The 27,082-nt window shown below is 42.0% G+C and overlaps 2 protein-coding genes across 2 annotated transcripts; both read right to left on the bottom strand.

Moving 5' to 3' along the window:
* Window positions 1-3,288: 3,288 nt before the first annotated feature.
* crebrf (creb3 regulatory factor) lies at window positions 3,289-14,873 on the bottom strand. Its single transcript, XM_080839831.1, has 9 exons — window positions 14,750-14,873; window positions 8,700-8,927; window positions 8,291-8,416; window positions 6,606-7,959; window positions 5,793-5,987; window positions 5,362-5,551; window positions 5,036-5,109; window positions 4,684-4,806; window positions 3,289-4,356 (listed from the first exon to the last, which is right to left on the bottom strand). Exons 2-9 carry the CDS (start codon window positions 8,706-8,708, stop codon window positions 4,238-4,240), a joined length of 2,190 nt encoding a protein of 729 aa, XP_080695957.1. The 5' UTR covers window positions 8,709-8,927; window positions 14,750-14,873; the 3' UTR covers window positions 3,289-4,237.
* A 385-nt stretch (window positions 14,874-15,258) lies between these two features.
* On the bottom strand, window positions 15,259-18,876 carry LOC308378476 (V-type proton ATPase subunit e 1-like). Its single transcript, XM_080855408.1, has 3 exons — window positions 18,709-18,876; window positions 17,985-18,032; window positions 15,259-16,354 (listed from the first exon to the last, which is right to left on the bottom strand). The coding sequence occupies exons 1-3, from the start codon at window positions 18,810-18,812 to the stop codon at window positions 16,261-16,263; spliced, it is 246 nt and encodes an 81-aa protein (XP_080711534.1). The 5' UTR covers window positions 18,813-18,876; the 3' UTR covers window positions 15,259-16,260.
* Between the last annotated feature and the right edge of the window lie 8,206 nt (window positions 18,877-27,082).

Raw genomic sequence — 27,082 nt, 5'->3', positions numbered from 1 at the left:
AGACAACACTTTAAAGGAGATATCAGAATATCGCCTCTGCGACACTACTTTTGGAAAAAGAAAGAGAATAAACTTGCACTTTTAAACATACGTTTTAGCTTTTTCTCGAACAAATGGATGGGTGGGGAAAAAAGGCAAAAGGTAGGCTTTTCAGTATCAGTTCCCCAAAGCGGCAAAGGCCTTTGCCATACAGTACAGAGATATTGATTTCCTTCTGAGCCACGTACAGGAAAAACGCATGGTTTTCTGCTGCATCTCAGAGCTTCCCCCCACTGCGTACAAGTACAAATTTTTTTTTTTTTTTTTCAATTATCGATTTATCGTTTCAAAAATATATAACAAGATCACTCTCTGGAATCACCCCAGAAGAAATGTGTCTACACTGTACATCGACCTGAAGAGGAACCCAGAGCAGAGTTTGATTTTCCATAGGAAATGTCTACTGAAGGCAAATGAATTCATGACATCAGAGTCATCAGACATACACACACACACACACACACACACACACACACACACACAGGGCCCGATCATCAGAGGCGTCTCACCCTTAGACCTACTCACCCATCTCTGACCTGCTCAGGTTGTTTAAGTCAAGTACTCTCTGCAGCATTCAAATGAGGCCAGTTTAGCAGCAAAATGGAAGGAAAATGCATTTCTTTTTTTGTTTTTCTTATTCTTTTTCAACAAAGTGCGTTCGTTCTCTTACATGTAATATAGAGCTTGTAATATATAACTAAATACATCATATAGATATAAACATTTAGAGAGAACACTGCAACAACAATAATAAAACGTCGGACGGTATAAATGGAATTTTAAACTACACTGATATCACAAGAACAAGAAAAATAGGCATGTTCTATTTTCTTTTTTAAATCAAATAACGAAGATTTAAAAAAATCCATCATGCGTTAAGAGATCTTCCTTGTTGGATTAAAGCAAAAATCATACCAGGGTCTGATCCTGGGATTTGAGCTACATGGATAAAGGCAGGGTTCAAAAGACAGGTGTCAAAGACATTCATGAATCAAAGCTACACTGACACACAGAAGGGGCAGCCTACACACTACCAGTTCTAAGAATTACAGGCCCAATTTGAGAGCTTGAACAGGAGAGCACAATAGACTAAAGTTCTTATTATGTCTTGGAGATCCCCACTTGTTGTCATAAACAACCTGCGTCTCATTAATATATTCAATTACAAATATTACGCATGCTGCTCAAGGCAAAGATGCAACTAAGTGTAGTCAATCCGATTTTCAAGTCGGAGGAGAAAATCTACCTTGAGGAGTGAATTTGGGCTATTCTTTTAGAATAACATTTCAGAGATTAAAAATGAATAATAACTCAATGAAACACACCCTCTTTCCTGTACTACGCAGAGCTAGTTCACCATCAGACACTTGAATCATCTAAGTAATGTTAACTCCGCCATTCTGCGGATATTTCATGAAATAAAAAAATATTTCAGTTAGCACTGGTAATGGAACTAATGTGATAGCTTTTTTTTCCTGTTGTAAAAATCATTATAGAGACAAAAAAAAAATCTTGTCAACATCAATATGCCTTTCCGGCCTCAATGCTTAAGACGCGAGAATAAATAAACAATTCTCCCCTCAGCTTGGACTAGTACAACCAGCCAAATGCAAAAATCTGAGTAGTACATATTAAAGACACACTATAAACAGAGGCTAAAACACAATATTTATGTACAGCATTTCAGATCGAGCAGGCTGTTCAGGTGAGATTTACGACAGGATTTATGGAGGGCTCAAGCAAGTAGGTCTCCAAGTGATCAAATCATATAATTCCATTCTCAGTTCGTCAAGCGTCAAACTAAAGGTGACCTATACACAGAGGGAGTGCTGAAGGCTTTCTATGTGCTAAGATATACGCATCGAGGATAAGAAGACCAAGAACAGTCTTTTCCGCAACCCAATCAGAAAGACTCAAGGCAATCAGTTAAAAAAATATACATACTTTTTTACATTATATACTTTTTCCTTCCAATTTCCTCTGATGGCATGCTTGGTAAAGTGGCATTTTAGAATTCTTGTGTGGTTTTTGTGAATGGATGAATACAGTACTAGAGAGACACAAGACAAGTACATATATATGTATATATATATATATATATATGTATGTATGTCATATACACGGATTTGTATACTAATCTACAAATAATAAATCTACAAAACATAATAAACCTTTTGGTTATTTATAATTACACAACACATAGGCAAAAATAAAGCTAATATAAAGGTTACTTATCTTTTTCTAAATATTTATATGCTTTGTTGAGGACTAAAGCAAAAAAAAAAAAAAAAAAAATACGTAATGGGAAAATGAACTGCAGGAATCAACTCAACACAAGTGCCTCCACTGCAATGAATTGACTTCCACACTAACAGTACAGGAGTACACTACGCCCCTGCACGTGAATGCTTCTTTCTGTTGATAATTGGACCCAAGCAAATTTCACAGTTCATTGAAAATCCCTGACCCCAGTCACTTTTCCTACATTCAATACGGTGTCAGGTAAGCTGTGCAAAACCTTTCTTAGTCTGGCTAGTAGCCATATATCGTTGCATGTGTCTTTGGTACAAAAAAAAGCAATCAAAATATAGTGTGCAAATATTTTTTTATATATGTAATATACGAATATTTATCTTTAAAAGAGCCCCCCCACACGCCTCCCCGCCACACCCCTTTTCAAAGTACCAAAAAAAAAAAAAGAGTAAAAGTAAATGTATCTTATAGAACATCATATGGTACGACTCTGTAGCATATATCTGCGTTTCCCATGCTCCTATGTACATTCAGAATAGCTTTAAAGAGCAGAGATGAGTCACAAGTCCTCTGACGGGAGCCTGCTTGCATCTCTGCCACCACCCCTCCAGGATAAAAATGGTCCACGACAGCTCTCCACTCGGACGACTGAAATCAGCTCATTTTAACTACAAGGCACAATGAATCTGTTCATTCAGTACAAATAAGATCACACACACACCCCTCTAAGGAATCTCCAACACTGTGTGAACAACTCTCCAACCCCACCCCCATCCCCACCCCAATCCCCAGCCCGCCCTGCCCTCTATCAGCCCCAAATCCTGCCCCCGCGCTCTCCCTACGCCCTCTTACTGACACCCTGCCAATATAGCCTGGGGTGTGTGTTCTCCCTCCGATCATGTGACGACACTTCTACCAGAAAGAGCAAAGGAAAAAGGGTTGTCAATATGGTTCTCCATCTAGTTTACAGTTAGAAGAACTACCCCCACCCCACCCTCTCCCTTTGTGTAGAATATATATATATTTTTATCTGTTTAAGCTAGTTTTAGAAACTCATCTCTGTGGAGGGAAAAGGAACTAGAAAACAGCCACGGCATAAAGGAACAGAATTATCAAGCACCTTTTAACGACTGTACAGATCTCTCCCACACACGATGAGAACTCATCAGAGCTTTACTCCTCCAAGTCCACCACAGACTTTGTTTAGAAAAGGTGCTTCTCTTTCATTTTTTACACACTTTTTTTGTTTTCTTTTGATTTTCTTTCCATTGCCTCTCGTGTAGTTTGCAAGGGATCACCTGTTGAAGCTATTTTACTAGAATGGGAAAGCGGAGGGCTATGGTCACTGTTGACCTACCATGGGCAATGTGCAGGTGTGTTCCTTCGGTACAAGTGACAATCTGCCCCTACTTTCCCGTGCTAGTAGTGGAGCATCACTCAGGCCCCTATTTGGAGGCCATAGAAAATACAAGATCAGATTACTTTGCTTGTGGAATTTTTTGTTTAAGAGAAATTTTCCAAACAAAAAGGAAAGAAAATGTAAAAAATAAATTCTTCACAGGAGGTATCTTGTATATTGGCTTTAAATGGTGGCCTTTGCAAACAGGTTTGGTTTTGTTTTAGTTTTTTAACCAGCACATGCAGAAATGGTTGGAGAAAGACTACCGAGTGCAGGGACTACGATCACGGTTTTGTATGTATGTGTGTGTGTGTGTGTGTGTGTATACATATATATGTGCATTGAGTGCGTAAATACATACTAGATACCAGGGCTGGCATGTAAGTACTGATAAGGGCCACTGAGGCCGCAGGGGTGCGGAGGGGTTGGGGGGAGAAACGATGCATTTTCAGGGCAGGAGGTCATGCAGACAACAGGCTGATACGGAGGGAAGAGGAGAATGGTGCAGATGGCTTTTCGAGTTTCTGTGCCCAGCGGGGGGAACCTCTACACTTTCGACGTGGGCACACGCAGGCCGACCAGCCCTCCAGTGGGGTCGCCCCGGCCGGTGGTCTCCAGAATCTGGTTCACGAAGTCTGACGTCTGCCCGGCAACTGGTGACTTCACTGCAGACAGACACACACACACACACACACACACACACACACACACACACACACACACACACACACATACATACACATACACATACACATACACATACACAGACAAATTTAAGACTTTTGTCTCTCAATCTTTGTACATCAGAACATCACCCAAGAATGTCTGTATTTCCTCATGTTTCTTTGGCAGCGGTTTCAAAGATGCCATACTACTTCAGTTCTCATATCTCCTGTAGCTGTTCGGTGTTCAGGTCATTTTTAATTCAACACTATGAGAATACCATTTGTAGACTTTGCAACTTCTCAAAAGCTGTGAAAAAGAAAAATTACCCAATGTCTCCTCAATGAGTTTGTCGAGCTTATCAGCCATATTTGTTCCCTTGTCGTCTGACGGATCCTGGACTCTGCTCACAATTTCTTCCTTGATGGCATTAATCACAAACAGCAATCGATCTGCACAGAGAAAAAGTCCCAAATCATCGAAGCGAACTCACAGGCCTGTTTTCAATTATTCTTTGATTTTTCTGAAGCCCTCAGCCCCCATAATTTATCTTAACACCACCATGGACACCCAATCACACCAAGCCTTGCTAGAAAGTTAGAGAAGGCACAAGGTATCCAAAATATAGCAGTGTGAGGAATGTGCCCAAGATTGTTTGGTTTCCAGTGGGAAACAATGTACCATATTCACTGCCAAGTCCCCACAGCTTGACCTTGTTGGCCTCATACTGGGCTTTCTTCTTCAGCCTGCAAGCCCTGGAGATGAATGTGAAACAAAGACACACACACTTAACACTGGCATACTGGTAGAAAAATGCATTGGTCACAACACTTGCTAGAATTGGCTGATGGGATGTAGTGTGGGAGAGAGAGAAAAAGGGAATAAAGGAAAAAACATTTGGGAGAGAAACAGTTTTCTGCTCATATCGCAAATAAACAATGAACAGAAAGAGAAAGTGGAATGCGATGAAGAATGCTGGTGTTCGGTGTAGCACTAGACATGCATACCTGGAGGCCAGCTTGTTTTTCTCCTTGCGGGAGCGTGGACGGGCAGTGAGGGGCAGCTCGCTGACGGGCGTCAGGTCACTGATGACCTTATTCAGCTTACGCAGCTCGTTGCCGATCTGGAGGAGCTTACGAGGGTTTGGAGTCAGGTCCTCAACGTCAGTCCGTCGGGACTTCTTTAGAGTGTACTTGCCTGCACATAGAAACACACACACACACACACACACACACACACACACACACACACACACACACACACACACAGTCAGTTTCACAACTTGTATCATCACACTCACAATGAGTTGGGGGGGGACTGAACAGCAGCTATGGATCTGTGTATTTGGACCATAAAGCATGCTGATAAAAGTTGTGCAACAAATTACAGGCTTTGTGTGATGAAACAGTATAGATGCGTGCGTGTGTTTTTGTCTCACCCTGATGCAGGCCGTTCTTCTGGTACATGTTGCTGGGCAGGGTCTCTCTGTCCCACTCAGAGGGTTTGAGCATGCGCTCCTGCTTGGAGGGCGTGAGCTGCTCGCTGTACTCCCAAAAGTAGCGGCGCTTCCCCCTCTTACGGGAAAGGCCTGCTGTCAGCCCCTTCACGTCCTCTACCATATCAGCATCACAGCCTGGGAGGGGAAGAGAGTGAGGGAAGGAAGGAGGGAAGGGGAGGGAGACACAGAAAGAGACAGAGAGAGAGAAAGAGGAACATAGAGATGGAGTACGTGTGAGAAAGAGAGAGCGAAAGATGAAGCATGCAAGATATTGTGTGTGTGCATGTGTGATTGCATGTGAAAGATAGACAGATCAAAATGAGAGAGAGAGAGAGAGAGAGAGAGGGAGAGAGAGAGAAATGGGTTAGAGGGTGTGCGTGACAGGAAAGGGGGAGGAAAGAGAGTGAGTCATATTCAATAACTGCAGTCCTGTTTACAGACCCAGAGCTTGGACAAACCCACCAGAGCGACCTGACTCGAAAGACAGAGGGACTAGTCTCCCAGGCTGACTGCAATGACTGAGCAAAATTTAACAGTTTCTTTCCATCCTCGAGCGTCTCTCAGCCCACTAACAAGCCTGATAGCACCTCATTCTGGGACCCATCTATCAGTTCCAGTCAGCCTCTGTATAACTTGTCAAAGGGTTCTGTTGACATTGCAGAGAAATACCCTGTGGTCTAAAATATTCACCTAGCTTTGAAATTGTGGTCAGTGGTGGTGCTCCATTTGTGTGGTTGAGCACGTTTTTCATACCTGGCTCAGAGAAGGCGTCGCTGATATCATCTTTGTCACCCTCGTAGTCTTCATCCTCATCCTCATCATCGTCATCGTTATCTGAGAGCTCATGCTCGCTGCCGAACCCTTCGTCATGGTCTTCGTCGTCCAACTCCAGTCCTGCCTCATCCTCCTCCTCCTCCTCCTCCTCTCCTTCCTCTCCTTCCTCTTCATCCTCCTCTTCCTCTTCCGGTTCCTCTTCCTCTACCAGTGGTTTGCCTGCCAGCCTGGCCCTGGTGAGGAACAGCGAGTAGTTGTGCTCCTCCTCCTTGTTCTTATCCCCTGCTGCCGCCGTCGTAGCTGCAGCTTCCGCCACCGTCATCGCTGTGTCAACGACTGCCACGCCGACCACAGGCAGGAGGCTCTCGCTGGCCCCTGGCATGGCAGAGAATTGAAGCTTGGCAGGCACACCGCTGGAGGTGCCCATCTCTGTGCCCCCGGGTACCTCGTGCTTGATGGAACCCTCTGCAGCTACTTTCCTGTCCCCCGTGGCGGGTGGAGGGCCAGAGAGCGAGGCCAGGGTGGCGGCCCTACTGGCTCCAGGGCGCTGCGCTGCCTGGCTGCTGGAAGCGGTGGCCCCTTTGGGGAGTTCCACGAGCGAGCAGGAGCTGGAGGGCGACGAGCTTGCCTGCGGGTCAGGGAGCCTCCCAGTGAACTGGTAAGGGCCGCTGACGCGCACCTTGGCCTTGCGCACAAATTCACTGCCACCGCCGATCCCGCCCATGCTGCTGCTGACGCCACCTTCTAGCGCGGTCAGGCCGGGTGCCTTGGAAAAGGTCAGGTGCGCTTTGGCCATGGTCTCTGTGCTCGAAGCCACAGGCCAGGTAGCCTTCTGGGACCCTTCGGGAAAGTCCGGAAGCAGGTTCTGACTGGCGGAGCCAGCGGACGCGGAGGAGGAACAGGACAGGGAGGCCATGGGTGGGCGCCCGACCTTCTTGCCCTGCGAGGCGGAGAGGGAGGGCAGGGACATGGGCTGCTTGGACCCCGTCTGCAGCAGGTCAGGGTGGTACAGCGTGTCGCAGACGGGCTGCGAATCCTCGCTGTTCAGCTGCGCCAGCGTGGGCGTCCGGCTGATCACATCCTCGTCCTGGTAGGGGCTGGAGAAATCGTCCAGACCCAAGAAGTCCACCTCCTTGGTGCCCCAGATGTCGCAGCTGGTCAGCCGCGTGTACTTGGTCAGGTCCTCCCAGTAGTTGTCCCACTGCTCGAAGTTGGAGCCGTAGGCCTGCTCGCTGCTGTCGCCCAGTTCAGCCATCGGCTCCATGCCCTCAGGCTCCCGGCACTCACCCTGCACGTCGCTCTTAGGGCTCTGCCGGCATGTCATGTCCCTGTCCTGGAGAGTCACATGGTACAGATAGGAAGAAGGCGTAAGGTGGACAACCAGAAGGACATATACGTATAGGCTTGCAACAAACACATTGATAAAGTGTTCCAGTAAATACGAAATTTGATCAATTTGGTCCGTATTTAAAAAGAGCTAAATAGGAACCATTTAATAATTTTCCATGTGTATTTCTAAAAGTTAAAGAGCTCTATAATTAAACAATTGTCAACTTTGCTTAAATATTGATTATCGTAGAATACAGACATTCAAAGTGCTCGATCATCTGTTGGTAGAGGGGTGGCACCTTGCCAGGTGTTCCCCATCACCTGTGGCTACTCACCAGTTCGTACATGAAGTCAGGATCAGAGCTGTTTGCCAATAGATCTGTGCTAGTCAGCGCCTGGTCAGCAAAAGTGTAGTTCTGAAAGGCATCCCCAAATGGAGGGTCCATCCCAGTGATGCTGGGCTACAACACACATCAACCCGACAACAATTAAAACACAAAGTAGCAGACAGACGTGATGCCCCAGACAACACAGACAAGGACATCTATACAATCATTCTATCAATTAACTAGTCCATGTTGTTACTTTGCTAGTTACAAGTATACTTAAGTTATACTTCACTTGTATGGTCATTTTTGAAGAAGGATTTCCCTTAGTTTTTCACTGTTTCGAGGGCTTACAGAGATGTTAGAGACATTCTTTGTTGTAACCATATGGCATCTGGCTAACAAAGCTGCAACATACCTGAGGCATTGCCAAGCACGAATCGCCAGTTCCTTATCGGAAACTTTTCTGCTGCCACTCGAAACCCACTCCTCTCTGCTTGTTTTTTTCCTTTCCTTTTGCGAAACTCCAGCAGAAAATTGGTTTCTGGGTGGTAAACAAAGTCCTTTTTTGTCTCCGCTCTTCTAATCCGGAGGCCTAACAGCTCATTTAGATATGGCTCTGCGGTCCTCTTCCGTTGTCTGGTTGCTGTGAACAGGACAAACCCAGAGCAGAGCAAGAACAGAAGGGGATGAGAGGAGATGTTAGGCTTTGAAGAATCCGGGAAAAAGGCATGTCAGTGATGAAGACATAACACTCTCCTTCATAAATGAGTATCAGAGAAACAGCCCTGATGAATCTAGCGATCTAAACAAAAACAAATCACGAACACACCGTTTACAAATCGAGACGAGAGAGAGAGAAACACACAGAGAGAGAGAGAGAAAGAGAAAGAGAAAGAGAGAGAGTGAGCAAGCGATGTCAGGCAATTGCCTGTCAAAAAAGTCTGTGTATTTAAATTAGGACAAGCCCTCACGGCCCCACAGACAGCACTACCTTCACCACGGAACGAGTCTGCTCAAAGAAAAAAAAAATAAAGATGGCCTCCCCCTGCCTGTGGCCACTTTAACCATGGTCAAAGAGAGTTACGGAGGTCGGCAGAGAGAGTCTGGTCATCTCCATGGAAGAACCGCGACAGCCAGTGTATTAGTCTGGATCGAGGCAGAACGAAAGAGAAGGAGAGACGGAAAGAAAGAGAGAGACATACAGACATAGCGAGAAAAAGAATGAGAGCAAAAGTGTGAGAGTAAGAGGGAGAGAAACGAACACTAGGGCTATTTTTGTAACAGTCACAGTTCCCTCTCCCCACTGCTGCTTAAGAGGGACCCGAATTGCCTGGAAAAAAACAGGGACCCAAATAGCTACGGCTAGACACCCTCTGCATAACCAATCGGTTATGATATGCCATGAAAAACGTATCTGTGAGTGAGCGTGAGGAAGAGAAAGACAGATAGATAGATAGAGAGAAATGGAGAGACTGAGCGATAGAGAGAGGGAGAGCCCTGCTGGCCAGCTGCAGCGCAACAGCAAAACAATCCAGCTCCTCTTGTGGCTGATGACATCATTTCCTGCCGGTGTGCAGTCTCGAGTCAAATAAGCATCTTATCATCCCCAAGCTTCTGCACACGGCAGCAGGCTTTGCATACTACCCACAGCAGAGAAAAACAACAACTGCGCCTGTGTCTGTGTCTCTCTCTCTCTCTCTTTCAATCACTCACTCACCCACCATTCTTTGCTAAAGCGGTCCTCGACCATTTCTACTCTTTACTGCAGCCTGCATGCATCGCTCAACAACTGTGCCAGAGTTCAGTAAGTCAGGGTTATGCTGAAATTGCAGCTGTCAGTGGAGGGAGCAAAAAGTGTGTGTGTGTGTGTGTGTGTGTGTGTGAGTGGGGGGGGTTGGTTAGCTACCTGGCTATCTGCCCTGTTCAAACCGTCCCCACCTGTTTACTGTGGAAGCAGCAGCTATTTGGGCAGACATTGTGGGGAAGCCCAAACTGCATGCTGAGGACAGCCTGGATTCCCAAACCTCTGTCACCCTTAACCCACTCACACACACAGACACAGACGAAGAGACAGACAGACACACACACACACACACACACACACACACACACACACACACACACACACACACACACACACACACACACACACACACACACACACACACACACACACACACACACAGCCTTAGCATAAAGACACAACTCAACTCATCTCTGGAATCTCCTATGAAGATCAGGACTATACATAACAGAGTTTCTTAAATGTCTTTGTTCCTGAACAAAGTGTTCTTTGCCATGGCTTCATCCAGCTTCATTCATCCAAGCAAATTAAATATCTTAGATACTATCTGACTTGGACGCTTTCTCCCAAGGGCCTATGAAATGGACAGATAACTAAAAAAAAGTAACACAAACTAGCATACATTCTCTCCATTACGGTAAGCCTGTTCTGTGACGTTTCACACACTACTCGTTTGCTCACCTAGAACTCACCAATTCAAAGCCTATGGGTTGGTTGAAGGTGGCACACCTGCCAAATGACAGCCATGTTAAGCAGCCCAGACAATGCAAAGCTCATCATGTGACAGATGATCATGCAATTCTTATGAAGGCAGTGTGTGTGAGTGTGTGTGAATGTATGTGAGTGTGTGAGTATGTGTGTGAGTGTATGTGAGTGTATGTGAGTGTGTGTGTGTGTGTGTGTGTGTGTGTGTGTGTGTGTGTGTGTGATGGGCGCAATATTTCCACGTGATGAGGCTCATTATCAGGTGACGCGCTGAGCCGAGACCACGCATGAGCCGACAGAGTCAACATGAGATCACACGGACGGAGGGAGGAAAACAACAGCGGGCGGAAAGCGCACTCGGCTACTTCTGAACTCAGGTTACAGCCATTATTCCACCATTTAATCAATCGCCCCCATCAGTCCGTGGCAACCCTAACGTCATCAGAGAAGTCAGTATGCTGAGCCTACAGCTTAGGGAATCTCAGGTTTTAATAAAAGAAGTGTTCAATTCCATCACTACCCTTAACAATCAAAGCATATCTTGGTGTATATTAGTTGTTGTACTCTTACATTTAGCCCAAATTGGAACCACCATGACTGGAAATATAGCTGACAAAGATCGTTCTTCTAAGTTCTGGGCCTGTGGAAGCATAATGAATGGAACTTTAAGTTCATTTTGCAGCCCTACAAATTTCCCCACATGAGATCACTTCCCTATTGTGTTACTAGGTAGCACATTAGCTCAAACTTTGTTGGGGGGGATTAACGAAATACGGTTTAATATTAACTTAGCCAAGAACGCTTTGCTATTTCAGCACTGAACACAGCTGTTCTAACGAATAGTAAATAGTGGTGCCATTCATTTTATTGTAATTTAAGAGCTTGTAAGTTTGGTTCCTAGAACTGGTTAAGTCTAATCATGTCATAGTAGAAGTATCCATTCATGCCGCAAGGTAACTTTACAGCAGATAATTAGCTCAATTTTGCTAGCTTGGTTGCTAGATATGTATTATGCTAAAGAATTTTTGTGGTTGTTTAGCAACAGTAGACTACTTAGGAGAGTGAGGCACAATGCCGTCATGCCAAAAAATACAAAGGCAAGTATGACATACAAGTATTGGTTTCTGGTTCAGCTGTGTGAGGGTAATTATACGGTCTGAAAAAATTGCCTCAAAGAGCAAAACTAAACAAACTCACCTAACAGGCTTTCACTTTCTAACAAATGAAGGAAACATTGTCGAATGTTGCTCGCAGAGCATGATATAGTATGCATAGAGCCGCAGCTGAACCAGCAAATGCCATAACATCACAGCAAAGGCCAAAACCTGCAGCGAAGCTCAAAATGAGCTTCCTCAGCTTCTGCTGCCATTGTTAGTCCCTTCTAGTGGTCTGACTCCGAGGATCTCTGTACAAAGGCTGGAGAGAGTAAGATGTCTGTGTGTGGGCGTGCTGCGTCCACATCAGCAGCCCCACAGGGGCCGCAGGCATGCTGCAACTTTGCTAGAACAGGAAATGCAAACTGTCAATAGGGAGTGGAGTACTGTATTTTTATTAAAATAATGCCATCAAGCAAAGCATTCTGACGACAGCACTATTGATTGAAACCAACCCTACATTTGAACATATGCATACATACAGAGACAAAACACATGCATGTTCCCCTCTCTGTCACAGACTGTTCAGCCTTGCAGCTGATATGCAAAAAGATTCTTGCCTTTGCACGTTTTTATGAATTAATTTACATGATAAATCGTAGTCTGATTATTAGTTGTGACCGCTTGGGAGCGGTGGTGTGAGAATCCATTGTATAATTTCTTCATCTACTAGCATGTCAACATGTTGTTCTTGTCTATTACTATTCCTAAACAGTGCTATTTTGTTTATGCCTTTTTACACCAACTGTGATGCTCACTGACGACTCTTAACAGACATTTTAATGTAGCCATAACAAACATTATCTTTGGAATGCAAAATGTTGGATGTACACATACTAAATTATCATAGTCCAGTCCTGGGATAGGGCTAGGGGGACAGAATATCTGATTCTTGCAATTTGCTACAGCAAATAGAGCCCTATGTATTAGACTTACTTGTAATGCTTAATTATGCCCAGTTAAAACGGATAGTCATTGCGCTGACAAACTGTAGGCTAAGTGGACGGATGTTTGCTGGACTTTATTTTTTACCACGCTGTTACTGAAATGTTTACTCGGCACAAACATAGCTTTTACACAGAATAAATTAATCCAACCTTCCATTCTGAGCAAACCATGCCATTCATATCAAATCACATCATATTATATTCACAACATTGGTTGTATGCGACAAATAAAACACTTGAATTATAGACATTTGCAGTAGTTCGGTAATTAGGTTGATCGAACATACTATACTGCGACAAGTAATATGCGCTTCATCTTGGGTTTTTACTGCAGCACTTTTCCTGTTAATGCTTCAATGTCCGCAAAGTCTGAATGGTTAGAAACTGATTTCTTCCGCTGACCTACTAACACACGAAAAAACCCTGAACTCAACATGGACCTCTTTGCAAACAACAACATGTCAACCTATCACACTTTCAACTGGGGCCAACGCCCACGGAAAGTCGATGTGCCATTGGCTACCACTCTTATGTTGGCCCGCCTCTTCCGAAAAATGATTGGTAATACGTCTAATCTATCAAATGGGATATTCTCGATAAATACCCTGCCTATTTCACGATGGGTTGAAGGCGCAAGCAACACACAACATTAAAAGGCCCGATCACGTTACATAAATGGCTGAGGATATAAAGCTGCATAGATAAACCTAAGAAATGTAATGGCACGTTTTTCAAAGCAGCAAATGTATAACCCACATGAACAGTAAGTGCGATGTTAGCATAAATACCTAATTAAAGGAAGCAGCTGATGACAAACATGACTCGTAAAAATACAAACGTCCTCGATGGAAGTACAATTTCTGAGTTAAACCGGAGCCAATAACATTTGTCATCTCTCAAACTCCGAGGGATGTAAGCGTTGTAGAAAACTCGAAAACATTGCTACTCTGCTTTCCCAAGCTCATTCCCTCTTGGCATTAGACAAATGGGGGCGTGTACCCATATGGAACTGTTAATGCTGCTTCAAGTTGACCTATAAATCCATGAATTAAGTAAATGTGTGACCATGGCACACTAAAATTGACAAAATGCAGCTACTAATTTAGATTTGCAAAAATGTAGCTACACAAATCTAATATAGTTTACGACATGATGACTTTGTAATTCAGTGACAGGGGATCGACCAATAGTTAATGTTATTTATGAGATTTTACGATACTTAGCTGGCTGGCTGTGTTCAAAACCTTTGTAACATGTTTAAAGAAACTTTAGAGTTGACAATGTACCAGCATTAGTTTTTATAATCGAATGAGGCGGCCATGAACGACTGCTGTTGTTTTTAAGGCAAAACAACACCATTATTTGGAAATGTAGCTTGCAATATTATTCAAAAATCGAATAAATCCCACAGCACAGAGTTTGTCATGTTAACCGGATAAAAAGAATATACACTAATACTACACATTGAAATGGTGAGAAAACGTGTTTACTAGCTAGCACTTCGTCTGCTGTCGTGTAAAACATGGCCAACGTTAAGGCTGCTCTTCACAAGTCAAATGAACCATGAAGCTCCCGAAAAACAAATACAACAACCAGCTAAGAGGCTTGGGAGAAAACTGTGATGATTTAACCACATATTCAATATTAAATATACCGAGGTTTAACGCGGAACTAAATCTTGTTTCTCAATAACTATGGCCTCCGTCCCTCCCCTCTCAACAGTGGCAGCGACCATAGCCAAAAGGCTATCACAACTTAGCAAAGGAGCTAACCAGAGATGACATTGTTTTTAAGAGATCTGTGCAAGAATTTCGACTGCATTTCCGAAAAAACTCAATAATATCGCAGGGCTCACCTTTAAAACACCCATATGGATATCGTAATGATGTTTATCTCCGTATTTGACCGTCTTTAAACGAACTTTCTATCATTTCTTGTGAGTCCACGCTGCCTTCCTCTCTGGTTTGTTTTGTTTATCTTCTTCCTGACGGGTTCCTGGAAAGCGCGTGACTCTCTTTTCACGTGCTTTTCTTTTGACCAATCAGGGCTGAATTTTGGGATTGACCAAAAACAATACATATTAGTTGATTTTAGCCAGTTTGCAAACATAATTTGTGTGACCATAACTCCGGATATAGGTTGCAGCTCGATACAATACGTTTGGTTTCCGCAAAATCCATTGAGTTTACCATACAGAATTATGCAGAATCCATTATGGTGTTATGGAGTGGTCTGTAAAGAATGGGATTATCATGTAAACACATGGCACGATGTCTAAATAACAATATTTGAATGAACTACTTAATTTAATTCAAATCTTCCTTTTAATGAGCCTCTTCAAATAAATATCACAAGTGTTGAGCATAATTATGTTATTTGTTGTATTTTAAAAAAAAATGGATTTGTTTGATGCCTTTCTACTACCTATTACCATAAATAACTAAACTAATTGGACAGGTCCATTTCATATACAACCATTCACCAATACAATAAATGTCATCTTCACCAGCACCAAACCTGTCTTTTTGAAGTTTGCTTCAACTTGTGATAACGTTGCTTAAGAAGTGTTGGAGAATGGCAAAATAAAAGCAAATTATCACACGCACACAAACATTTTCAGACAACAGGATGAGGCAAACAAGACATCTTAATAATTTGGCAATCTGATGTGACCAGTAAATGACATACTCTATGTGGTGTTCACCACACACATGGATGGATACTGAAGTATTTTTGAAAGGGTCGGTACCAACAACAGTATTCAATCTTTTCAACTACAAAACTGAAATATATATATACAGCCTTGGACTACTTTGCTGGGAAGGTCCAAGAGTGTCAGCTCAGGCCCATGCCAAGGCCCTGGGCAATCCTGAGTAGTCTGCAATGCACCCACTGCTTAGAAGCCGCCCGCGTTCCAGGGCCCAGGCCAACCTTTTCACTAAATAGGGGGTTACTTAGCAGAAACACAAAACCTAGACAAAAAACAAGGCTGAATGACGCTTTGCACAAACAAGAAGCTTGCACTTTTACCTCTTCTGTCTGTCTAGAGGCAAACCATTCAATGAAGTGTTAAAATAATAATAATAACAATAAAAAAACAAATTATATTCATCAAAGCAGACTGAGACAACTTTGAGCTGCTGAGTACTGCTTCTGTCCGCCTTCCATTTCGTCAGCCCACAGAATGGGAGAGCCTTAACGTTTCTAAGGCTTAAAGTTTTTACGTCTTTAAGTATTTGAACATAGGGCAAGATGAATCAGGTTATAAACTGAAATTTGTCCAGTGACTGACAAGACAAAGTTTTGTTTTGATCCTCATGTTGAAGCGCTGATATTTCTTGTTTCTGTGATGTTGCGAACTGTGATTTAAGGCCAGTGATACTGCAGATACCAAATAGTGTCGTTGCTCAAGGCCGGTCCAAACAGAGGATTCAGCTGTGCCAGGATCGCTATCAGCCAACTAAAGAAGAAAAGGGGGGAAAGTCAATGCTTGTTTAGTAAAAAAAAAAAAAAAAACATTATCCCTCCACACTCCACAACCATTTTATTCTCTGTAACTTTCTGTCATCATGGTAAAACACACTCAAACAGTTTTGTGAAAAAGTAACCAGGGAAAATGCACAAAAGGAATAATAAAAAACGTGCTGGCAATGTTCAAGATCAAGAATGAAGTGTCCCACATTGCATTCATTCAGAAAGGGCCAACAAAGTAAGTATGACCTTAGGTTTGAGGTCTAATTGTAAAATGAAATCAGACAAACATGTACTGCAATGAGTTCAATAGAGACAGGCTGTAAGTAACTTATTAAATGTATATTAGTATTGACTGAATCTAACTTACTAAATGTATATTAGTATTGACTGGATGCAACTTATTAAATGTATAGCAGTATTGACTGGATGTAACTTATTAAATGTATAGTAGTATTGACTGGAGTATTTTGGAACAGAAGCCCCTTAGAATTATATATTTGATGACTGCTCGGGCACTGCTTGGAAACAGTGCTCTGTTAAAATACTCGGAGAAGATTACAGCTTTATGACAATAATGAATACCATAGGACAGAGGTCCTGCTTCAAATGCACTGCATATTTAAAGAGGAAAAAAAGGAACACCTTAGTTGAGTAAATTGCATCACACACATTTCCCATATTTGGCTGACATTTGAGGCTATCATCATCTCAGCCCACAAAAGGAACCCATATCTTGTATATGCCCTCATATAAAATCTCATATGAACCATGTGTTTTTTGTTTAGATATTTTCCAGCATTCATGCATTAAGATTTTGAAATCATTGATGGGGTCTTACAACACTTGCAGTTTTTACCTTCACCTTATGTTAATTTATTTCTGGTTCTGTGAAAAGTCAATTAAGATGGCTGTGACCCTTTGCATGTTTACAAAACTGTAACACGCTTCTAGCCTTCTTATACAATTTAAAAACATTGTTAATCATGGAGTTGCCATTCCAATGAAACAAATGAGGGTCAGAAAAATATGAAACATCGAGCAAAAATCCTGCCACGTTGAAGTAGTCCAAATGAATTGACATGCCAAGAGAGATCTGTCCCTACTTCTCTAGCTGAGGTAAAATGTAGATGGCTGGGACTTCACCGAAACTTGTTTCTCAGATATGAGAGGCATGAAGAAACACATTTCTCAGGCTTGTTGATCCTCTGGTGAATCATGCTTTCACACATTCTTGCTCTCACTCACACTCACTGATACACACACACAAACACACACAAAAGCCTTTCTGTTTCAAAACAGCCTTGGCAGAAGAGATCGGCAGAATAAATTAAGCCATAGTCTGCACACTGCCCCCTAGCCTTAGAGCATGCCTTCAGTCCAATTATTCTCAATATCATTTTATGGAGATGCAGCGCATTGAGACAAGATAACAGATAACAGAGGAACATTTTGAGTTAAGATCTTGTAAAATATGATGAAGGATGCTTAAGCAAAGGGTTTAGTGAGATGAGGTAGATGTAGAAAGGATATTAAGATGTAATGTCAACCATAGAATGGTTTTGGCATGTGAGTACTATACTTGTAATCACTCAAGACGAAGAAAAGTCAATACTTACAACAAGTAGCAGCAAACAGCTGTCAGTATTAACATGGTAACGATGACCCTGTGAGTGAAATGGATTATTAGTGAAACAAGAACCGCACAACTTCCCGTTTTGCATTAGTCATTATGCCACTGCATGAACATCACACGATTAAAATAATAAAGGTTGATTGTGTTTAAGCAGCATATTTTATATGTAGTTGAACATAGCTTATCTCCAAACATCAACAGATCAGTCATTTTTCACGTTGAGCTATATCCTACTTCGCTTTTAGAACACCGTGTTTGTCACACCGGTGACACACAAGAGTAGAGCTAATATCAGATAACGTTACATTTTTTGCATGTTAATTAATTTACTTTGAATAAACAGAAGCAAAGAGCACTGGACTGCAATGGCCTCAGAACATTTGCATTGTAAGACAACATCAATATTGGCCAGCGTATAGCCCAGACATTTTAAGTGTTAACGTTAAACTGTTGCCCTCCTAAAACTAACTTTAGTTCTCTGAAGACAGCCTTAACCAAGTTGGGTAAGGCGTCCACCTTTTTCCGGTTAACCAACAGGCTTAATTTTTGTAGTTAATTTTAATAGCATGCGAGTTAAACTGTAAGCACTCAAAATTAAAGGGCCGTCAGACGAACTCCTCGGAGAACATTTTAGCGAACCTTGTGATTCCCCGTTGGTAGCTAAACGTTAGCTACCAGGTATCGCTAGATAGCCTCAGTTAACTTACCCTCTGTTAGGTCCTTTGGGAATAATCCACGGGACAACTCCCCCAATGAACCCCCAAAAAAGCGTTACAACAGCCATCGTAATAGCAAAATGTTGTTCCGTCATGACTACGTTTTCAACTAATCCAATGTAATTACCACTTTCTGGCTAATCTGCCGGTCCTGCAACTTCAGCAGTCAACTTTTACTACGTACTCTGGAACACATCAGGAAGAGAAGTCACATGACTTGTAGATACTGGTTGATTTATGAAACGTCATCGAACGCACAGCGCATATTAACCTTTGCCTGACAGTTGTGCGCGCTTCAGCAGCACATAAACTACCTTTGCCTGACAGTTTAGTAAAAAAAAAAAACGTGGCAAACCGTAAATATGGATTTAAAATAAATGAGTTCTAAAAGCCGAATCCATTGAGCATACAAAACTGCCCTGCACTGATTCCCTCAATATGTCCTTATGTCTATTAGTAAAGTTAAGAGTAGTACACAATAGTAGACCTATCAAACTCTTTCACATACTATTAAACCCTGTGTATATGGGTTTTACAATACTATGCATTAGTTTGGTACAAAGTGGACTGCGTTGCCTAAGGTCCTCCAATAATGTCTTCTCACGACCCAAGGAATAAACACCAATGCCGCACACGGTGGCTTTAGTTACTGTGCCCATAGCCTACCTCTGGAGTTAAGGTCATCGCATCAGTGCTATCTTTTAAAAAGGGAATTCAAACTTTTTTATTTTCTTCAGCCTATTCATGACTATAGGTTTTTGTTTTTAACACTTCATTTTATTGTTTTTATTTTATTAATTTTATTTCATGTATATACATATATACAGTACTGTGCAAAAGTTTTAGGCAGGTGTGAAAAAATGCTGTAAACTAAGAATGCTTTCAAAAATGGAAGTGTTAACAGTTTATTTTCATCAATTCTTCATAAATTAACAAAATGCAGTGAAGGAACAGAAGAAAATTCTAAATTAAATCAATATTTGGTGTGACCACCCTTTGCCTTCAAAATAGCATCAATTCTTCCAGATACACTTGCGCAGTTTTTGAAGGAACTCAGCTGGTAAATTGTTCCAAACATCTTGGAGAACTAAGCACAGATCTTCTGTGGATGTAGGCTTCCTAAAATTCTTCTGTCTCTTCATGTAAACCCAGACAGACTCGATGATGTAGAGATCAGGGCTCTGTGGGGGTCATACCGTCACTTGCAGGACTTTCTGTTCTTCTTTAAGCTGAAGATATTGTTAATGACATTGGGCCTCATTCTCGACAGCAGTTGGGAAGACTTTCCAAAGGATTTCAGAAGGAACTCCACTTCGGAAACATTTATGAAAACATTTGCATTCTCGTTATTTTTTTCTTCTGTGCTTTCTTCTGAACTTCAGACAACTTTCTGAACTCGAAATAGCAATCGTAACTCTACCGGAATCTTCTCAAATGGGATTCCACGGGTCATCTTGTGGTTATTTGAGGAATCACGTTGAGGAATGACATTTGAAAAAACTCCGTATTACAGTAAAAGGGTTAACGGGCGAATTTGTGAGAACCCGTTGGTGATTGCGTTCAAGTCAACTCTACAGACATCCTCGGATTAAAATAATTATGATAATAATAAATACGAGAATATTTGTATCATTAACAATTACGTTTCACATTTATAGTCATAATTTTACGAGGTAGGCCTAGTGTTTATTGTTACATTAGGTCTATATGGCTCGCTTGACTGTTCTCTCCCTTGTACGTCACTTTGGATAAAGGCCGTCTGCTAAGAGACTGATTGTTAATGACATGAACACTGCAAATGTAAGTTAATAAATAAATAAACACTAAGCTCAATCTCTAAGAACTACGTTATGAATTCATTGCAATTTATACTACTACTGGTGGCCAGTCTTCACCCCTATGGTGGTCATTTCGAACGACAGGACGGACTACAATTTATACTCGTACTTGGGACCGGTCTTCACACCTATGGTGCTTATTTTTCGATTTAAAAAAAAAAAGTGACTACTTAAATGTGTTTTACGGACTTCGGACGTTCAACGTTATACAATATCTCCACCCTATTAATGAACACCTGTTACGAGGTGGATTCGGGAGATTGCGACAGCACACGTTTCTAAAATAGCGTCTCCTAATAAGGAGCTGGCAGGGCGTGTATGCAAATCCACTTTCACGAGAACGCGCATCAATCTAAGAAGCTAATCGGAAGGAACCCAGCTGACTTCGGCTGCTTATGAACACATTTTCAAGCGTGCGGGAATGCAGCGGAAGCGTTTCTCTGACGTTGTTTTTGCGAAGTCGTGTAAGAAACATTTCTGAAGAATTACAGAAAAAGGTCGAGAATGAGGCCCATTGGCTGTATGTTTGGGGTTATGTTCCTGCTGCAGAATACATTTGGTGCCAATCATACGCCTCCCTGATGGTATTGCATGATGGATTAGTATCTGCCTGTATTTCTCAGCATTGAGGACACCATTCATCCTGACCAAATCTCCAACTCCACTTGCAGAAATGCAGCCCCAAACTGGAAAGGAACCTCTACCATGCTTCACTGTTGCCTGCAGACTCTCATTATTGTACCTCTCTCCAGCCCTTCGGCGAACAAACTGCCTTCTTCTACAGCCAAATATTTCTAATTTTGACTCATCAGTCCAGGGCACCTTCTGCCATGTTTCTGCACCCCAGTTTCTATGTTTTCGTGCTTAGTTCAGTCACTTGGCCTTGTTTCCTTGTCGGGGTAGAGCTTTTTGGCTGCAACTCTTCCATGAAGACCACTTCTGGCCAGACTTCCCCGGACAGTAAATGTCTGTACCTGGGTACCACTGGTTTCTGCCAGTTCTGAGCTGATGGCACTGCTTGACATCTTCCGATTTTGAAGGTAAATAAGCTTGCTGTGTTTTTCATCAGCTGCATTAAGTTTCCTTGGTTGACCACTGCGTCTACGATCCTCAACGTCTTCTTCAAAAGAGCTTGAACTGCACATTTTGAAACCCCTGTCTGCTTTGAAATCTTTGTCTGGGAGAGACCCTGCTTATGCAGTATAACTACGTTGTGTCTTGTTGCTGTGCTCAGTCTTACCATGTAAATGGATACAAAATAAACATTTATTGTTTAAATTTTTCAAAGCATTCTTAGTTCATAGCATTTTTTCACACCTGCCTAAAACTTTTGCACAGTACTGTATATATATATTTTTTTTTTTGTATCTTGCTAAGTGTGTTTGTTTATTTTAGATAATTGAATGTCTTCTCTGCACTCAAAGCACATTGGGCCTCATTCTCGACCTTTTTCTGTAATTCTTCAGAAATGTTTCTTACACGACTTCGCAAAAACAACGTAAGAGAAACGCTTCCGCTGCATTCCCGCACGCTTGAAAATGTGTTCATAAGCAGCCGAAGTCTTCTCAGCTGGGTTCCTTCCGATTAGCTTTTTAGATTGATGCGCGTTCTCGTGAAAGTGGATTTGCATACATACACGCCCTGCCAGCTCCTTATTAGGAGACGCAATTTTAGAAACGTGTGCTGTCGCAATCTCCCGAATCCACCTCGTAACAGGTGTTCATTAATAAGGTGGAGATATTGTATAACGTTGAACGTCCGAAGTCCGTAAAACACATTTAAGTAGTCACTTTTTTTTGTTTTTTTTTATCGAAAAATAGGCACCATAGGTGTGAAGACCGGTTCCAAGTACGAGTATAAATTGTAGTCCGTCCTGTCGTTCGAAATGGCCACCATAGGGGTGAAGACTGGCCACCAGTAGTAGTATAAATAGCAATAAATTCATACCGTACTCCTTAGAGATTGAGCTTAGTGTTTATTTATTTATTCACTTACATTTGCAGTGTTCAGATCATTCACAATCAGTCTCTTAGCAGACGCGGCCTTTGTCCAAAATGACGTACAAGGGAGAGAACAGTCAAGCTACGAGCCATATAGACCTAGTGTAACAATAAACACTACCTCGTATAATTATGACTATAAATGTGAAACGTAATTGTTAATGATACAAATATTCTCGTATTTATTATTATCATAATTATTTTAATCCGAGGATGTCTGTAGAGTTGACGTGAACGCAATCACCAACGGGTTCTCACAAATTCGCCTGTTAACCCTTTTACTGTAATACGGAGTTTTTTCAAATGTCATTCCTCAACGCGATTCCTGAAATAGGCCTAACCACAAGATGGCCCATGGAATCGCATTTGAGAAGATTACGGCAGAGTTACGACTGCTATTTCGAGTTCTGAAAGTTGTCTGAAGTTCAGAAGAAAGCACAGAAGAAAAAAATAACGAGAATGCAAATGTTTTCATAATGTTTCCGAAGTGGAGTTCCTTCTGAAATCCTTCGGAAAGTCTTCCCAACTGCTGTCGAGAATCGACCTTTTTCTGTAATTCTTCAGAAATGTTTCTTACACGACTTCGCAAAAACAACGTAAGAGAAACGCTTCCGCTGCATTCCCGCACGCTTGAAAATGTGTTCATAAGCAGCCGAAGTCTTCTCAGCTGGGCTCCTTCCGATTAGCTTCTTAGATTGATGCGCGTTCTCGTGAAAGTGGATTTGCATACATACACGCCCTGCCAGCTCCTTATTAGGAGACGCAATTTTAGAAACGTGTGCTGTCGCTATCTCCCGAATCCACCTCGTAACAGGTGTTCATTAATAAGGTGGAGATATTGTATAACGTTGAACGTCCGAAGTCCGTAAAACACATTTAAGTAGTCACTTTTTTTTGTTTTTTATCGAAAAATAGGCACCATAGGTGTGAAGACCGGTCCCAAGTATGAGTATAAACTGTAGTCCGTCCTGTCGTTCGAAATGGCCACCATAGGGGTGAAGACTGGCCACCAGTAGTAGTATAAATTGCAATATATTCATTCCTTTGTTCTTAGAGATTGAGCTTAATGGTATTGTATTTATTCACTTACATTTGCAGTGTTCATGTCATTCACAATCAGTCTCTTAGCAGACGCGGCCTTTGTCCAAAGTGACGTAGCCTACAAGGGAGAGAACAGTCAAGCTACGAGCCATATAGACCTAGTGTAACAATAAACACTACCTCGCATAATGACTATAAATGTGAAACGTAATTGTTAATGATACAAATATTCTCGTATTTATTATTATCATAATTATTTTAATCCGAGGATGTCTGTAGAGTTGACGTGAAAGCAATCACCAACGGGTTCTCACAAATTCGCCCGTTAACCCTTTTACTGTAATACAGAGTTTTTTCAAATGTCATTCCTCAACGCGATTCCTCAAATAACCACAAGATGGCCCGTGGAACCCCATTTGAGAAGATTCCGGTAGAGTTACGACTGCTATTTCGAGTTCTGAAAGTTGTCTGAAGTTCAGAAGAAAGCACAGAAGAAAAAAACAACGAGAATGCAAATGTTTTCATAAATGTTTCCGAAGTGTAGTTCCTTCTGAAATCCTTTGGAAAGTCTTCCCAACTGCTGTCGAGAATGAGGCCCATTGTGTCTATGTATTACATATGATGTGATATATAAACTAGAAAATGCATTTCCTGAAGGAAATACCAGTGCATGAAATGCAAAGGTTAAGAAAGGAAGAAGAAAAGAAAGAAGAGTGAAAGAAGGAAAGAAGAAAGGAAAGAAGAGTGGAAGAAGGAAAGACAAAAGGAAAGAAGAGTGAAGAAAGGAGAGAAGAGTGGAAGAAGGAAAGAAGAAAGGAAAGAAGAGTGAAAGAAGGAAAGAAGAAAAGAAAGAAGAGTGAAGAAAGGAAAGAAGAGTGTAAGAAGGAAAGAAAGAAGAGTGAAATAATGAAAGAAGAAAGGAAAGAAGAGTGAAGGAAGGAAAGAAGAGTGGAAGAAGGAAATAAGAAAAGAAAGAAGAGTGAAAGAAGGAAAGAAGAAAGGAAAGAAGAGTGTAAGGAGGAAAGAAGAGTGAAGAAAGGAAAGAAAAGTGGAAGAAGGAAAGAAGAGTGGATGAAGGAAAAAAGAAAGGCAAGAAGAGTGGAAGAAGGAAAGAAAAATGGAAGAAGAAAATAAGAAAGGAAAGAAGAGTGGAAGAAGGAAAGAAGAGTGAACAAGAGTGGCTCTGGATGAAGAGATAAAGAGAGAGTGAAAATATTGAAAAAAGGAGATAAAAATGGAGTGAAGAAGAGAGATTGAGTGTGAGAGAAAGTTGACAGAGAGAAAGATGGAGAGATGGAGAGAAAAAAAATAGAGAATGGATGGTGTCTTAATGTTCCTAGTTACAGTTAAATTGAGAGGGACAGAGAGAGAAGAGGTTCCTATTATGATGTCATAATGGCCCAATGTAAGTCAATGGGAGAAATTATATTCGTTTTTCTTTAATATCTTAAAAAGTATAAAGTTTAGAAAAGTGAAAAATACATAGCATAAGTGTCGTTTACAAGACCTACGCGACAAAGTTTGAATGAAGTTTCTACGTTAAGCGGTTCGGGCTGAATTAATCGCAGAAAAAGGTAACAAGAAGAAGAAGAAGAAGAAGAAGCCTAAGAATAACAATACAGGGCATTTCATGCACTGTAATAAACTTGAACTTGAACAGTCAAGGTAGTTCAAATGTTTTGGAAGCTTCAGTAACTGGAGCAAATGGAACAGGAGCAGCTAAAGATTTTAACACCAGTGGAAAAAACAATTTTGCTTGAGGTTTAGACATTTTGTAATACTTAATGAATAGACAGGCATTCGTTTTTTTTAATCCTGAGGTTAATGTCCCATTTGACTAACGACAAGGCTTTGAGAGCTTTTAGAATTTTGCCATACGATATTTTGTCTCATAGTGTTTCTATTTTTTATGTTTATTTTACAATGGATTGTAAAGAAATGCTTTAATTTTGATATATTGTGCAAGAAGTGTCGTTGGTAAATGAAATCACATTTTGGGATAATATGCAAATAATTTTAACCAGCTGTTGTCAGCACAGTAAAGGTGTGTGAAATGTTTGATGTTTTGGGTCTCCACCACCAGTGCCCCCTCACACCTTGTCTCCCCCCCGTCCCTTCTACAGGCCAGTTTCTCTGACGTCACACGCCATTTAGACTGGTCTTGCAGCACCTCAAGCCCCTGGTGAATGATTCCCTGGACCCCCTGCAGTTCGCATATCAGGCAAACATTGGTGTGGATGACGCAATCATCTACATGCTCCACAGAGCCTACACACACCTGGAGAAGCCGCGCAGCACCTTGAGAGCCATGTTCTTTGACTTCTCAAGCGCTTTCAACACCATCCAGCCACCCCGGTGATCTCAGTGATGCAGGTGGACCCTGGCATGGTGGCCTGGATCACGGACTACCTCAGTAGCAGACCACAATACCTCGGATGTGTTGGTGAGCGGCACCGGCGCCCCCCAAGGAACTGTGCTGTCACCTTTCCTGTTCACCCTCTACACCTCCGACTTCCGCTTCAATTCAAGTACATGCCACCTACAGAAGTTTTCCGATGACTACTCCATTGTCAGCTGCATCACGGCCGACAACGAGGTGGAGTACAGAGCTCTGGTGGAGAGTTTTGTAGGGTGGTGTGAAACCAATCACCTCCAGCTCAACATCACGAAGCCCGTAGAGCTGGTGGTGGACTACCGGCGTAGCAAGCAGAGGGCCCCAACTTCTAGGGGAGGAGGTGGAGGCAGTGGACAACTATTTTGATGTTTATGTATATACTTGATTTCTATTCCTACTACCTTTTTTGCTATAACACCTGAATTTCCCTCAAGGGATTAATAAAAGTGTAGCTTATCTAATCTCAACTCTAAATGTAATAACCTGTTCAGTATAATTAATTCACTGAGTCATCTGTTCAAGTCGTACAGGCGCTGGTCGTCCGGTAACGGAGACACGGAGACACAGAGAGCCCTCTCCGGCATTGCAAACCCTCTCTGAGCACCACTCCGTGGCCTGACGTGCACTTCCAAAAATGTTTAACTATCCGACTCCGTCAATACTTCACAACACCCACAACCGTCGTAAAACCATAAATGAAAACGAGTCCGTCGAGGCAACTGCATGACCAAGGAGTAACAGAGTCGTAGAAGTATATTTTGGCCCTTAGTTTTCATAGTATTCAGCGCACTGTTCACCGTGAACCAAACCTGTAAATTTGGCATTTTTAGTACCTTACTTTAACTAATGAAGAAACAGCAAGACCTGCGATTTTCCATAACACAGGCCCATATGTAAGAATAGCAATGGAAATATAGTATCCCCTCCCCAATAATAATAATAAAAAAAATAACAAACACATTTATTCCAGTAAGCTTTCTCTCAAACAACCAAACCAAAACAAATACCTAGCTCAGCATCAGAAACACCTTCAAAAATGTATGTGCCTTTCAAAAAGCTCTGAACATTGTACAGAGTTAATAAATACATTC

The sequence above is a fragment of the Sprattus sprattus genome (assembly GCF_963457725.1).
Source record: "Sprattus sprattus genome assembly, chromosome: 1".
Classification (NCBI taxonomy): domain Eukaryota; kingdom Metazoa; phylum Chordata; class Actinopteri; order Clupeiformes; family Clupeidae; genus Sprattus; species Sprattus sprattus.
Note: the sequence above shows the minus strand (reverse complement) of the source record. Positions and strands in the feature narration are given on the sequence as shown.

Coding starts and splice junctions, on each gene's coding strand:
- LOC308378476 (XM_080855408.1), bottom strand. CDS start 18,812: ATGACGGAACAACATTTTGCTATTACGATGGCTGTTGTAACGCTTTTT. Junction 18,033..18,708: donor CCCAAAGGACCTAACAGAGG/GTAAGTTAACTG, acceptor TTTCACTCACAG/GGTCATCGTTACCATGTTAA. Junction 16,355..17,984: donor GCTGTTTGCTGCTACTTGTT/GTAAGTATTGAC, acceptor TTTCTTCTTTAG/TTGGCTGATAGCGATCCTGG.
- crebrf (XM_080839831.1), bottom strand. Junction 7,960..8,290: donor CTGACTTCATGTACGAACTG/GTGAGTAGCCAC, acceptor GTGACTCTCCAG/GACAGGGACATGACATGCCG. Junction 5,552..5,792: donor GAAGAACGGCCTGCATCAGG/GTGAGACAAAAA, acceptor TTCTATGTGCAG/GCAAGTACACTCTAAAGAAG.